The following is a 12,735-nucleotide window of genomic DNA, read 5'->3' on the forward strand; positions in this document are numbered from 1 at the left end:
CCAGTTGTGCTCTCAGGTGGCCGTTGTGGATTTGCCTTTGCAAGGACGCGGGAGCAGCTCTCCTTCCATCTCCGTTGGCACTCACCTCTGTGGTCTTTCTTCTTCTCCAGGTCCACAGCAAAGATAAAAAATACGTCTGCAAGGTTTGCAACCGGGTGTTCATGTCAGCAGCCAGTGTGGGGATCAAGCACGGCTCGCGCCGGCACGGCGTCTGCGCCGACTGCTCCGGCCGTGGCATGGCCGGGCACCTGGACCACAACGGGGGAGAGGGCTCCCCGGAGGAGTGCTACCCTGGGGAGGGGCAGTACATGGAAGATCCAGATGACATCAAAGTGGAAGGAGACGAGGAGATGGGAGACGACGACGACATCAAGTGGAAGGATGACGTGGGGATGTCACAGGATGATGTGATTTTAGATGATGACAAAGATGTCGACTCCCCTCAGGAGCAGGACAACTCTGGGGAGAACGACAAGGATTTTACCTGGATTTCTTAGGGATTATTTTTTGTTTGGTTTTTTTTTTTTTTTTGTTTTGCTCTGTTGTTTGTAGGGGGAGGGAGGGTGGGGAGGAAGGAGTATGTTGGAAAAACTAAGTAGCCTTGTTGTCGTCCATGTGTGCAAAATAACTCTTGTGTTTTCTAAACAAGTCCTTCTCTGTTCCACTCAGACACTGTCTTAGCAGGGTCGCTTCCAGCGGCACGACTGACTTCGCCTTCCCCCTTTTCCCTTCTCCCTTTCCCTCTGTGACCCCCTGCCCATGGCCACCCCTTCAGCCAAGTCAGCCAGGCTGCCCAAGAGGGAGGTGGAGTCTCTGCAGGGGTGGGGAGGCTGGTGAAGCATGAATCCTCCTCCCCTTCCCACTCCAAACTGAGCACCGGGCGGGTCTTTGTGTCCAAAGCAGGTTTGTTGGTTGGTTGGGTTTTTTTGAACACCTTGTCTGTGCTAAAACCCCAGCAGCAATGGAATTTCAAGCTAAGGTTGTGAAAGCGGATGGATGGATGTGTTGGAGGGCTTCCCCTGATGATACAGGCCTTTTGCAAAGTTATTTAAAAAGTTTTAATTCTTTTTTATGGAGCCAAATAGATCAAAAGGCAAGTCAGACTACAGCCTTACAAATACTTCTCTTGGATTCTTAGCTTCCAAAAGAATCACCATCAAAAAAGGATTGTGACTTTTCTTGGACCTACTGGCATCTTACCCACACCCTGTCTTCCAGCCTTGGTCATCCTCAGGCACTGAAACACATTTGTGCTTCTGGAAGCACCTTTTGCTCTAGAGGACACAATTCTGTACCTGTCATTCTTCTCCACAAATATCTTCACTCTTCTCCCTTTGCTCAGCTGCCTTTTTCACAAATATATGCAAACTCTGTAGCAAAACCAAGGCATTCAGCCAAGTGCAGGATGAGCTGGGAATGGCGAGAAGCCGAGGTGAGGAGATCCCAGCAGGGTGGAATCTTGCTGCTCCCATCCCGTGGACTTTTGTGGGGCCAGGATTTCACCTGGGTACCTTGTTCTTCCTTGCTAATCTCAACATTCTCGTTGATCATGTGTAGGTCTAACACCTACTTAATTCATGACAAAAACTTTCAGCTTTAGTTGCACCGGTTCCATGTAAATTTTCCAATAAACCATTTTTTCTTTAAATAAGAACCAGGTTTCTCTCCCAGTGTCTCCTCAGACTCTGTGGGGGCTGTTCCAGATAGTTGGATTCTCCCTGTTCATATTGGCCACTGTTGCCTTCTTTCAGCTACACCTAAATAACAACAGCAGCAGCATGTGTTGGAATTGTCTTATACCTGAGAAACAGCTTGTTCTACCTTCACCTCTTTGCTTCTGGTGCTTTTTAAAATAAATTTTTAAAAAATGCTGAAGACCTCACTCCATCCTTGCCATCAAGCAATTTTTTACGATGTCTGTGACTGTGGTACCTTGAAACCTGCCACGAAAGACAACCCATTGCCAGAAGCCAAATGACTCAAGGTGCTATTTTCCTTCCTGCAGGCCTGGTGGTCCGTGAGGAAAAGCGTGGTTCCACCCAGCAAAGGAATTAAAAGTATATTGTACAATAAACCCCCATAAAGCAAATAATTGAAAGGATTTAAGCCACTTGGTGCCAGGATTTTGTGGAGCATGGTGGGAGCCTGGATCCTGGCACCTGCAGGAGCTGGACTCTCTCCCTTCCCTCCTTCCAGTTGCATTCTGATTTTGTGGCATTCACTCCCTCTCTCTGCTCCTCAGTTCCTTGCAGACATTCACCACCTTTTCTCTGCATCCATCACCCCAGTTCACCATTGCTTCCCTTGGGAGCCTCCAGGCTCCTGCCCTGTGCAGCTGGGGGTGTTCAGTGCTGTGGGAACCCGGGTCATTCCTAAAATCCTCAGTGGGGCTCAGCACTGCTGCTGCTGCCCCTTGGACGGGAGGAATTAATGGCACTTGTTGCTTTAGGCAGTGAGCATAGATAAACCTCTTTTTTTAAATATGGAAGAGCAGAGCAGGCCATATAAGAACATTTTTCTTAACTTGTAAAAATCTCACTCTGCTTTTTAGCTTTTTTTTCCTTCTCTTCTATTTAAAAAGCTGTAAAAACCCACCCAGTATGTCACAATTGGACCTTTATGTACCCTTTTCCAATGGTTTTGGAGCGTCCCAGAGAGTGAGGAGGCTGTTCCTTTATCCTGATTTTTGGCCCCCCCAGGGTGTGGGCTATTTATTGTCATTTACCCTGTAAATACAGAGGGGTTAGGGGGTGCCTGAAGTCCTGAATGTGCAGCCTCACCTGTTGCATGTAGACAAATACATACAGTACTTAAAGATTTATCTTTAGCTTTGCTTTTTATATTTAAAAATCTATTTTAAAGAGAATTTTAAAGCCCAAACAGTTCAAACCCCTGGGTTTGTGTCACATTCCCTTGGCCCATCCCCTCTAAGGCTGGTGTGTGCATCCACCTGCGGAGGAGCAGGTGTGGGCCAAGCCCTCCTCTTCCTCCCTGCCCTTGGGTGACTCAGTTTTATTATCAGAATTATGGAGTGCTGAGCTTTGTTCACAATCCCCTTGGAAATATTTTATTCTTTTCTTTCCTTGTTTTTATTAAAGGTGGGCAGAGAGCCAGGTAGCGCTCAGGAGTGTTTCCAAATTGTGTCACTTTGAGGCTCTTTGAACTGAGGATGCAAAAAATAAAGCAAAAAAAAAAGGGAGGGAAAAATGGAAAATCCACATAAAAACTAACTTTGCCCATGTCATAACCTTGCACGTGCTTCTGCCCCACTAACACACACCATGTACCAAATAAAACCCTCCTAACACCTGATGTCTGCTGAAGTGCTTTGTTCTGGTGGAGGTGTGCAGAGTTGGAAACACAGGGATTCATCTTTAACCTTCCATGCTCCGACTTGGGTTTGAAAAACAGGAATTTGGGCGTGTTTTTTATGCTGAGACTTTATAAACTTCATCAGTCACTCCAGGTGGTCGCATCCCTCCAGCTTCTCTCCGGGGTCTCTCAGATATACTGCCTATGCAAACTTCTGCTCTTGGAGATTTAAACAAAACCCCACTAATTCTGCCTGTTCTGCATCTCGTCTTTGTATTCCCTTCAGGGCTTTGTATACTTCACTGAGGTTCCCTTTTTTTAATTTTTTCTAAATATATATATATATGTGTGTGTATATATATACCGACTTAGTTCCACAACAATAACTCCCTTAGAGGTAAAACATGGATATACTCCTTCTTGAGAACTTGCAGTTCATTTTTTAAAGCATTTGTACATGTAAATGTTCCTCCTCAAATTCCTTGATTACCCTCATTTTTTATTTTAAATCTTGAGTGCCAGGAGTAGAGAAAATGGGGCAGAGGGCATCATCCTGTCTGAGCCCTCTGGAAAACATCCCAGGGATCCATGGACTTGGAGAACATCTTAAAGGATGGAGACAAACAAGGTCCTTGTGTTGATTTCGGATTTCCAGAAATATTCTTGAAATCATTAATTCCCCAGTGTTGTGGTTTTTAAGGTCACCCCAAAGCCTCACAGCTGCAGAGCAGCTTTTTGGGGGGAGCAGAGGGGGACTTCTCTAATGAAGGTTTGCAAAGTGATTGTCTTTTTTTTTTTTTCTTTAATGAAAAATCAGTTTTTTGGACAACAAAATGAGTAATTTTTGTCTGGAAGGAAACCCACTCCAGCATTACTTCCCCTTTTGTTTCCTCTCCCCACTCCTGCCTTTACACAATCCATTTCCCCCAAGCAAAGCTGTGGCTTTGGGGTGGGTGGCTGTGTTTTGGGGCTGTCCCTGAGCACCTCCCCTCAAAGCTCCCCCTTTTGCACATCACCCTTGAGGAAAGAAACTCCATGAAAACAATGCAAAAACTGGAATTTTTTGCAATATTCTGAAAGGTAATCTAATTTTCGCTCATTCTGTGACACGTGTGACTCCTACAAAAGCCATAATTAATGGTTCCTTTGATTTTGTAGATCCCGAGTCGTGTTTTGAATTTCAACCTTTTTTTTTAGTCCCCCTAGTCAGAGTGCTGTGTGTATGCTTTCATATATATTTATTTTTCAACGTGCTTTAAACCTGTCTACAAAAATAAAGCTGAACAAACACAAAAAGGATGGTGTTTGAAGATTGTTGATTTTTTTTTTGCTGGGAATATTCTATATTATACTGACTTTATATTAATTATTATAAACCTGTGTTTGTATTGAAGATGTGTTTAATATTTTGGGGAGGTTGAGGAGATTTCGTAACCAGAAGTCATTGGGAGAACATGCTGTGTTGTACTGATTTTCTGTCAATGTAGTTCAGGTAAATCTGATTTTATTTTCTAGTTGCTGCCCAGTTCCTCACCTGCCGGGGGCTGCCCCTCGGATAGAACCTTTGTGATGGGATTTAGCTTAGACATACCTGCAAGAATCAATCAGTTCAATAAATTGGGAAATTGCTGCTACAATTTTGTCTGCTTTTTCTTTTTTTTTTTTAAATACATAAATATTATTATTTTCCTCTTTGCCCTGTGTGGAAGGATGGGGCAGCATGGGGACCAGCAGGGAGCCCTGCTCACCCCCGGGCTGGGGGTGCTGCTCCCTCCACCTTCCCCTTCCCAAACAGGCACCTGTGGCTCATTCCTTTCCTCCCTGCTGCCTGTTGGTGGCAATTTCCTTATTTTTGGGCATTATCTGAAATTAAAGTAACTCCCAGGAGGCTGCACAGGGTGATGCCACCCCTGGGGGATGTGGGATGCAGGAAGGGGGTGACAGCAGTGGGTCTGGGGGTGCCCAGGGGCCCGGGGATCCCACCCTGCCTGTCTTTAACAGTAACTAAAGAACAGGATTCATTAAAAAAAAATCCATTTATTTTTTTTTTCTTTTGGATCTGATACATCACATCCCTGGAGGGGACAAGTGGGGGCACAGCACCAGCCTGACCCACGGGGCCAAAGCAGTGTCCCACCCTGCAAGGGGGGACCCTGCAATGGGGGGTCCCTGGTGCAAAGGGAACCTTCCCACAGGGCAGGAGGGTGGCAGAGCCACCACCCCCTGTCCCCTCCCTGCACGGGGAGAGGAGCAGGCTGGCACGGCCTGGCCAAACCCGAGCTGCTGCCTGGGCTGGAGAGTGACAGGACAACAGGGGAGAAAGGGTTTTGAGGGGAAAATGGGGGGTTTTTTTGGGTGAAAAGGGGGTTTAAAGTGAATGAAACCCCTTGAAGCCCGGCCAGGGCTGGAGGCACCCCGCTGCCGCGGCCCGCGCGCTCTCGTGCTGTGGGAGGGAGTAGGTAAAAATACCAATTTTCATATATTTTATTTAAAAAATAAAAACCACACGAAGGAAAAAAAAAAAAAGACAAGTAAAGGAAAACAAAAAGACCCCTCTTTGTGCAGTTTGGCTTAGTGCAAATGGGCGCATTCCTGCAGGCACTTCCCGGGGCGTCGCCCCGGCGGGGGCTCCCCAAAACGAGAGAGAGAAATGACATTACAAAGAGTAAAAACCCCCCTGGGGGGGGCGAGGGGGGGCAGGCGCCCACCTCTGCCCTGGGCACTGGGGCTGCCCCCCGGGAGCAGGCGGGGGGCAGGAACAGACACCCCCTTTTGCGAGCCCCTGCCGGCCACAGGCACAGCTTATTCCAGCCATGGGGGGTCCCCAAACCGGAGCGGGGAGCCAGACACCCCCTGCCAGCCCCCCCCCGGCAAGGAGCGGGGTTGGATTGATGGATTTAGCTTATTTTCAAAGGGAAAACAAGGGGGGGGGGGGGGACAAGCTCCGTGGCAGGGGGGCTGTGTGTGTGCATAAAGCTTTCGGGGGGCCGTTCCCTGAGTCCGGGGGGCGGCCGGGGGGGCGCGAAGGCACCTCGAGTGCAAAATGTGCAAGAAGGAGGGAGCGGCGGGCTCCGTCAGTCAGTCGAGGAAGCGCTGGCACGCCTTCTTCCAGCGGCACGCCGTGCACCACATCTCCCGGTGCTCCATGCCGTACACCTTGCGGCACTTCTTGGCCTCCCCCCGCGGCCGCCTGCGGGCACAGAGACAGGTCACAAGCGGGGGACACGCGCGGGTGACAGGGGACAGGGTGGGGCACGACAGCGATGGCTCACCTGGGCACGGTCGGTGGCTTGGGTGGTGGCGGGGTGGGGACAGTGGGGGACACCGGTGGCCGTGGGGGGGTCCGGCAGCCCTGGAGAGAAAGGACACAACCCTCATGAGACAAGGTGATGAGGGAGGGCAGCAGCCCCACCTCCATCCCTGTCACCCTCCATCCCTGTCCCCACTCTATCTCTATGTACCTCCATCCCTGTGCCACACTATTCCTGTCACCCTCCAACCCTGTTCCCACTCCATCCCTGTCCCCACCCCATCCCCGTCCCCCATCCCTGTCCCCATTCCATCCCTGTCCCCATTCCATCCCTGTCCCCATTCCATCCCTATGTCCTTCCATCCCTATCCCCACCCCATCTGTGTCCCACTCCATCCTTATCCCCACCCCGTCCCTGTCCCCCATCCCTGTCCCTTCCATCCCTGTCCCATTCCATTCTTATCCCCCCTCCATCCCTGTCCCCATTCCATCCCTGTCTCCCTCCACCCCTGTGCCTCTCCATTCCTATCCCCACTCCATCCCTGTCCCATTCCATTCTTATCCCCCCTCTATCCCTGTCCCCACTCCATTCTTATCCCCCCTCCATCCCTGTCCCACCCCATCCCTGTACCCCACGACATCCCTGTACCCCTCCATCCTTATCCCCCCTCCATCCCTGTCCCACCCCATCCCTGTCCCCTGCACCCCTGTCCCCACCTGGTACGCGTGGTCAGTGTGGACGTGGCAGCGGCCGGGGGGGCCCGGGGGGCTGCAGGGGGAGGCCAGGGCCAGGTCGAGGAGGGGCAGAGGAGCCTCGGGGCCGGGGAAGGCGGGAGGCACCGAGGAGGTGGGAGAGACCGGGGTGAGGCTGGAGAGCCCGTCCGTCAGCGCCTCCACGTCCACGTCCAGCTCCGTGTAGTAGAAATCCTCCTCACCATCACTCTGCTCCAGGTCGGCTTTCCGGCTGCAGGGAGAGCAGAGGCTGGCTGGGACACTCCCCCCAGCACTGCAGGACCCTGCAGGGGGTACCAGGGGGTCTGGGGGTGTCCAGGGGTGCCCCATGTGCTTACCCAAGGTGCATGGTTCGGATGTGCTTCTGCATCCCTGAGGAGCTGCTGAGGACTTTGCCGCAGCTCTTCCACAAGCACTTGAACATCACCTTGGTGGAGTTCTGCAGGACAGAGGTGTCAGGCTGGCAGCCCCATCCCCATCCTCATGCCCAGCCTCATCTCCAGCCCCATTGTCATCCCAGCCCAAATATCATCCTCATTGTCATCCCCAACTTACCCCCATCATCACCCACATCCCCAGACTCAGCTCTCATCCCTATCTCCAACCTCATCCTCTTCATTCCCACCCCAAGTGTCATCCTCATCTCCATCCTCACTCCCCCATTCCCAAACTCACTCACGTACCCAACATCATCCCAACTGTCATCCCCATCCTTAACCTCATCCTCCTCTTCATCCCCACCCTCACTATTCCCAAAACCCAACCTCACCCCCATCACCATCCCCAGCTTCACCCCACCTTCCTCTTCCGTGGGGTGGGCTCTCCAAAGACGAAGTGGGTGCCATCAGGCTCATCAGGGCCCTCATCCGGCAGCGGGCCAGGCAGGAAGGTGCTGGGGACGTGGCTGGAGAGGGGGGGTGAGGGGGTGGAGGGGGTGGATCGGTCGCTGGAGGGGTCCCAGCTCCAGTCCCCGCTGGCGTTGCTGCTGCTGCTGCAGCTGGAGGACATGGCAGGAGCCTCCTTCCAGACCTCGCTGCCAGGCTCTGGTGAGGAGGAGGAAGAGGAAGGTCAGGTCCTGGCGAGGGACACATGTCAGGGATGGGGGGGCCAGGGAGATGCTCTTACCCGGGGCATGAGTGGCCGGTGGGTGCCCGAGCACCAGCGGGCTGGCGGAGAGGCTGGTGAGCACCGCAGCTGCCATCACCTCATCAATGCCTGCCTTGCCCGAGAGCCTCCTGCCAGCAGAGCACAGGGGGCTGTGTCAGCATGGACAGGCCCCCTGGGACCCTCTATCGCCTTCCCTCCCCCACTGGGGTGCAGTGGCCTGCACCCACCCCAGGGTGGTTGGTTTGTTGTGGCACAATGTCTCAGCAGTCCCACCATGCTGGTGGCATCAGAGGTGGAAAGGCAGCCACAGGTGTCCCACACCCTGCAGCACCCCAAGATGCTGCTGTCCCCTCCAGAGATCATCCCAGCAGCTGGCTGGAACTCCCTTGGGCATGGCAAAGGCAAGTAGAGCAGGCAGAGGTGCAGGCAGGCTGCCAGAATGCCACTGCCTGTGCCATGCCAGGGGCAACCCTCCATGGGCAGCACCGTGCTGGAGGATACTGGCACCTGCACCCTGCCCAGGGACACAGGGATGGCTTGCCTAAGGCCAAACAGTTCCCTGAGGTAGAAAAAAACTATGAAAAATTTAGGCTTAAAAAAAAAAGCAAGAGGTCGAGAGCACCCGAAAGCATTTTGCAAAAGGACAACCTGGAGATGCTCCCAGCTGGAGCTGCCACAGCAGGACAGCCGCTCACCGCCGGGGACCCCGGCGTGGCCAACAGCGGCCAAAGTCCTCCTGCAGAAAAACCCCGGTGTGGGAGGGGGGCGGCCGAGCCGGCGTCCCTACCTGTGCCGGGGCACGGGGATGCACTGCACGGCCGAGTGCAGCGCCAGGCAGCGCTCCAGCCCCGCGTCCAGCGCCCGCAGCACGGCCTCCTGGCTGCCCTCGGGTCCCAGCGGAGCCTGCGGGAGAGAGGCAGCGGGCAGCGGGCACCCCCGAGCCCCGGGGATCCCCACGGCCCCCCGGGATGGGGAGCTGGGTTTGGGAGCTGGGTTTGGAGAGCTGGGTTTGGGGAGCTGGATTCAGGAGCTGGGTTTGGGAGCTGGGTTCGGGGAGCTGGGTTTGGGAGCTGGATCAGCGTCGCCAGGCTGGGCTGTGGGGGGACCCTGCCAGCCACTCCATGGGGTAAATCCCGAGTGGATCCCGCCAGGTCGCAGTGGGATCCAGCCAGGAGTTCCTCAGCACTCTCCAGGTCCCCCTGTGGTGCTGCTGCCAGCACCATCACCCACTGGCTGAGCACCAGCAGGGATCCAGCAGGGATCCAGCAGGGATCTCCAGAGCCAGGAGACGACCTGACACCCTCCGGGCCACGCAGCTCGAAGGCGGCAGCACCCGCACCCCACACCCGGCGTAGATCCACACCTCATGGCTCCACATCCCAAGTTTACCCCGCTCGGAGCGGATCACCGGGGATCCAGCGGGTATCCCGGAGCTGGGAGCGCCCTCGTGCCTGCCAGGCCGAGCCCGGACACCGGCACCGAGCGGATCCCGCTCGGGGAGACCCCCGGAATCCCGGCCAAGCGAATCGCGCTGCCAGCGGATCCCGGCGGATCCCGCGGGGCGGGGCCGGGCGGATCCCGGCGGCGGGCGATCCCCGCGGGCAGCGATCCCGGGGAGCCGATCCCCGCGGGGGCGCGGCTGCCGCTGTGACCCGCCAGGCGGCCATCTTCGCGCGCCCCGCCCTCCCGCCGCGCGCGCTGCCCGCGGGACCCCCCCAAAATAAACACCCCCAAATAAACACCCCCAAAAAACCACCCCACCGGGCCGCCCGCGCCACCCCCGCTCGCCACCGAGAGCGCAACGCGCCCCTGCGGCCAGCGTGATGTCACACCCCTCTTTTCCCGCCAAACTCGCAGGGCTCCCCGAAAGTTGCAGAGGAGCCCCGAAAGTTCCGGGTTTTGTTGCTGCGGTGCGGGGTTCTGGGCGCCCACCGAATAAAGGCGGGGATGCCGTCACCGCGGAGCATCCCGCCAAAGTCCCGCCGGCTCCTGCGGACTAGCCGGGGTGGAACACGCAGCGTTAAAATTTGGGGGGATTCGAGCAAAAGTGATGTCCCCCGGCAAATTACAGGGCTGCCCACAAGTTACAGGGGTTCTTCAAACGCTGCAGAGCTCCTCACAAAGCTATATTCTCCAAAACTTGTAGGTTCTCCCAAAGTTTTAAATCCCCTATAACTCGCCTATAGGGCTCCCCCATCAGCTCTAGGGCTTCCCCAAAAGTTACAGTCACCTTCTGCCAGAAAGGGGGTGTGGTCTGGACTTTTGGGGTGCGTGCGCCGTTCCCAGGAGGAAAGAGGTCCCTCATTCCACCGCCAGTCCTGGCCACCACGAGGAATCCCTGCCAACCCCCCCCAGAACGGCGGGGCTGGGGGTGGGTGCAGGGCGGGTGCGAGGGGTGCAGGAGGTGCCGGGGGTGCTGAGGTGCGTGGGGGGTACACGGGGAGCGTGGGCTGCCCATGTGGGATGCACGGAATGCCCCGGGTGCAGGGAACGCTTGGAGTGCGCGGGGTGCGGGGATTTTGGGGTGCACTGGGGTGCCCCGGGTGCCTGGGCTGGCAGGGGGTACCTGTAGAGCAGGGGGTATGTGGGATCCATGGGGGATCCCAGGCGTGCGTGTGGTTTTGGGGCGCACGGGGTGCTTGGGGCGCTCCGGCTGGCGCCCAGCCCGTTCTGCCCCTCAGCTGCCCCAAAACCCGCGCCGGGCGGCGGCGAGGGGCCACCAGCTCCTGCTGCGGCTGGATCGACCGGCCCGAAGGCCGGGACAGAGTCCGTGCGGCTGTCCCGGATGGTGGCCCCCGCCTGTCCCCCCCCGTCCTGCCCTGGCACGGCTCGGGGGCTGCGGGGGTGCCCTGCCTGTTCCCGGGGTGCCCTGCCTGTTCCCGGGGTGCCCTGCCTGTTCCCAGCCTGGCCCTGGGGCGCTCGGCCCCCCTCGCTCCCTGCCCTGGTGGAGGGGGGGGCTGGAGGTGCCGCTCCCACCCTGCGCCGACCCCGGCTGCTTTCCTGAGAGTGAAAAAAGCAGCAAACCGGGAAAAAACCCCCAGGAAACCGGCCAAGCGCCCGGTGTCACCCCGGCACGGCCGCCACGGGACCGGGGCACGAGCCGGGAACCGGGACACCCGCGGGGCCCCAAAAGCCGCCCGGGCAGCACGGGTTTTTATTCCCCTTTATTCCCCATGCTGCCCCGTCCCTGGGGAGCCCGATCCCGCAGCCCCCGCCAGCGCAGCCCTGCCGGAGCCTGCGGGGCCCGGGGGAGGCTCCGCGGCCGCCCCCGCTCCGGTTTAATGGTTAACGGCGGCCGAGGAGCAGGGCTGGAGGCTCCGGCGGCTCCGCTCGGTGTTGTGCAACTCCACGAGCATCGCCCCCCCTTGCACAGGGTGCCGCCAGCCCGGGCAGGGGGGCTCGGCAGGGGGAACCCGAATTTAAAAAGTGATCATAGCACTCCTGAGCTGGAAAGGCCATGCGAGGATCATTGAGTCCAACCCCGGCCCTGCACAGGAGTCCCCCAAGGGTCGCCATCCCTGGGGGATGCCCGAGGGTACCGGGGTGCTCTTGCCAGGGCTCGGCGGCGGGCTGGACTGATGCCCCTCGCCCAGGTGGTCGTGCCCGCACTGCCCGTGTCCCCTGGCTGCCTGCGGGGCTGCGGAGCTGCCGGGGGACGGGGGGGAGCCTCAGGGGTGGGGGGCCAGGCGGGGCGCGGGGCTGCTTTGGGTGGAGAGCCCTGAGCTGCAGCACAGCCACAGAGCTGGGCTGAGGAGCCCCGCGGGGTGCAGGGACACAGGGGGTGCGGATCCTCATGGCACAGAGCGCCCGGCAGCGCCAGGCAGCGTGTCACACCGTGTAGGAGTCACACCGGGCAGGTGTCACACCGTGTAGGAGTCACACCGGGCAGGTGTCACACCGGGCAGGTGTCGCACCGCGCAGTGTGCAATGCGCCTTGCAGCACCCACAGCTGCATCCCACAGGACGTGCAGCCCCGTTCCGCCTCTCGGGGCTCCTGCTCGCTCCCTCTTGTGGGAACGGCACCGTTCAGCAGAGCCCCTCAGAGCGTGACAGAGCCCCGCTCACCTCTGTCCCTCAGGGCTGAGGGGGGCACGCCCAGCCCTGCCCTCTCCCCTCGCTCTGACCCCAAGCCCGACCCTCCCGAGCAGACCCTGAGGCTCCAGGTGGTGTTTGGGATGGGTTCTTCATCCACCAGCCGGATTTCGAGCCTCCAGGCACGTTTTCCAGCACCCTCAGGACTGGGCAGTTGTTCTCTTATTTGAGTCGGGCTCTCCCAAGTCCTACAGGAATTATGGACAAGTGGGCACCCCTGCACAGCTTCTGCTGCTGCTGGG

The 12,735-nt window shown here is 57.1% G+C and overlaps 2 protein-coding genes across 4 annotated transcripts in view; one reads left to right on the plus strand and one right to left on the minus strand.

Annotated features, from left to right (window-relative positions):
• The window catches only part of ZBTB46 (zinc finger and BTB domain containing 46), a 52,156-nt gene extending 47,207 nt beyond the window's left edge, over positions 1-4,949 (plus strand). For all 3 annotated transcript variants that reach the window (XM_039719471.1, XM_039719470.1, XM_039719472.1), the window contains one exon: positions 111-4,949. In XM_039719471.1, the coding sequence (XP_039575405.1) occupies positions 111-497 (387 nt within the window). In that variant the 3' untranslated portion in view covers positions 498-4,949. The remainder of the gene's footprint in view (positions 1-110) is intronic.
• A 402-nt stretch (positions 4,950-5,351) lies between these two features.
• Positions 5,352-9,779, minus strand: SLC2A4RG (SLC2A4 regulator). Its single transcript, XM_039719121.1, has 8 exons — positions 9,702-9,779; positions 9,189-9,418; positions 8,420-8,529; positions 8,093-8,337; positions 7,633-7,733; positions 7,280-7,526; positions 6,585-6,664; positions 5,352-6,502 (listed from the first exon to the last, which is right to left on the minus strand). The coding sequence occupies exons 1-8, from the start codon at positions 9,777-9,779 to the stop codon at positions 6,391-6,393; spliced, it is 1,203 nt and encodes a 400-aa protein (XP_039575055.1). The 3' UTR covers positions 5,352-6,390.
• Positions 9,780-12,735: the final 2,956 nt, after the last annotated feature.

The sequence above is a fragment of the Passer montanus genome, unplaced genomic scaffold, assembly GCF_014805655.1.
Source record: "Passer montanus isolate IOZ18808 unplaced genomic scaffold, ASM1480565v1 scaffold41, whole genome shotgun sequence".
Lineage (NCBI taxonomy): Eukaryota > Metazoa > Chordata > Aves > Passeriformes > Passeridae > Passer > Passer montanus.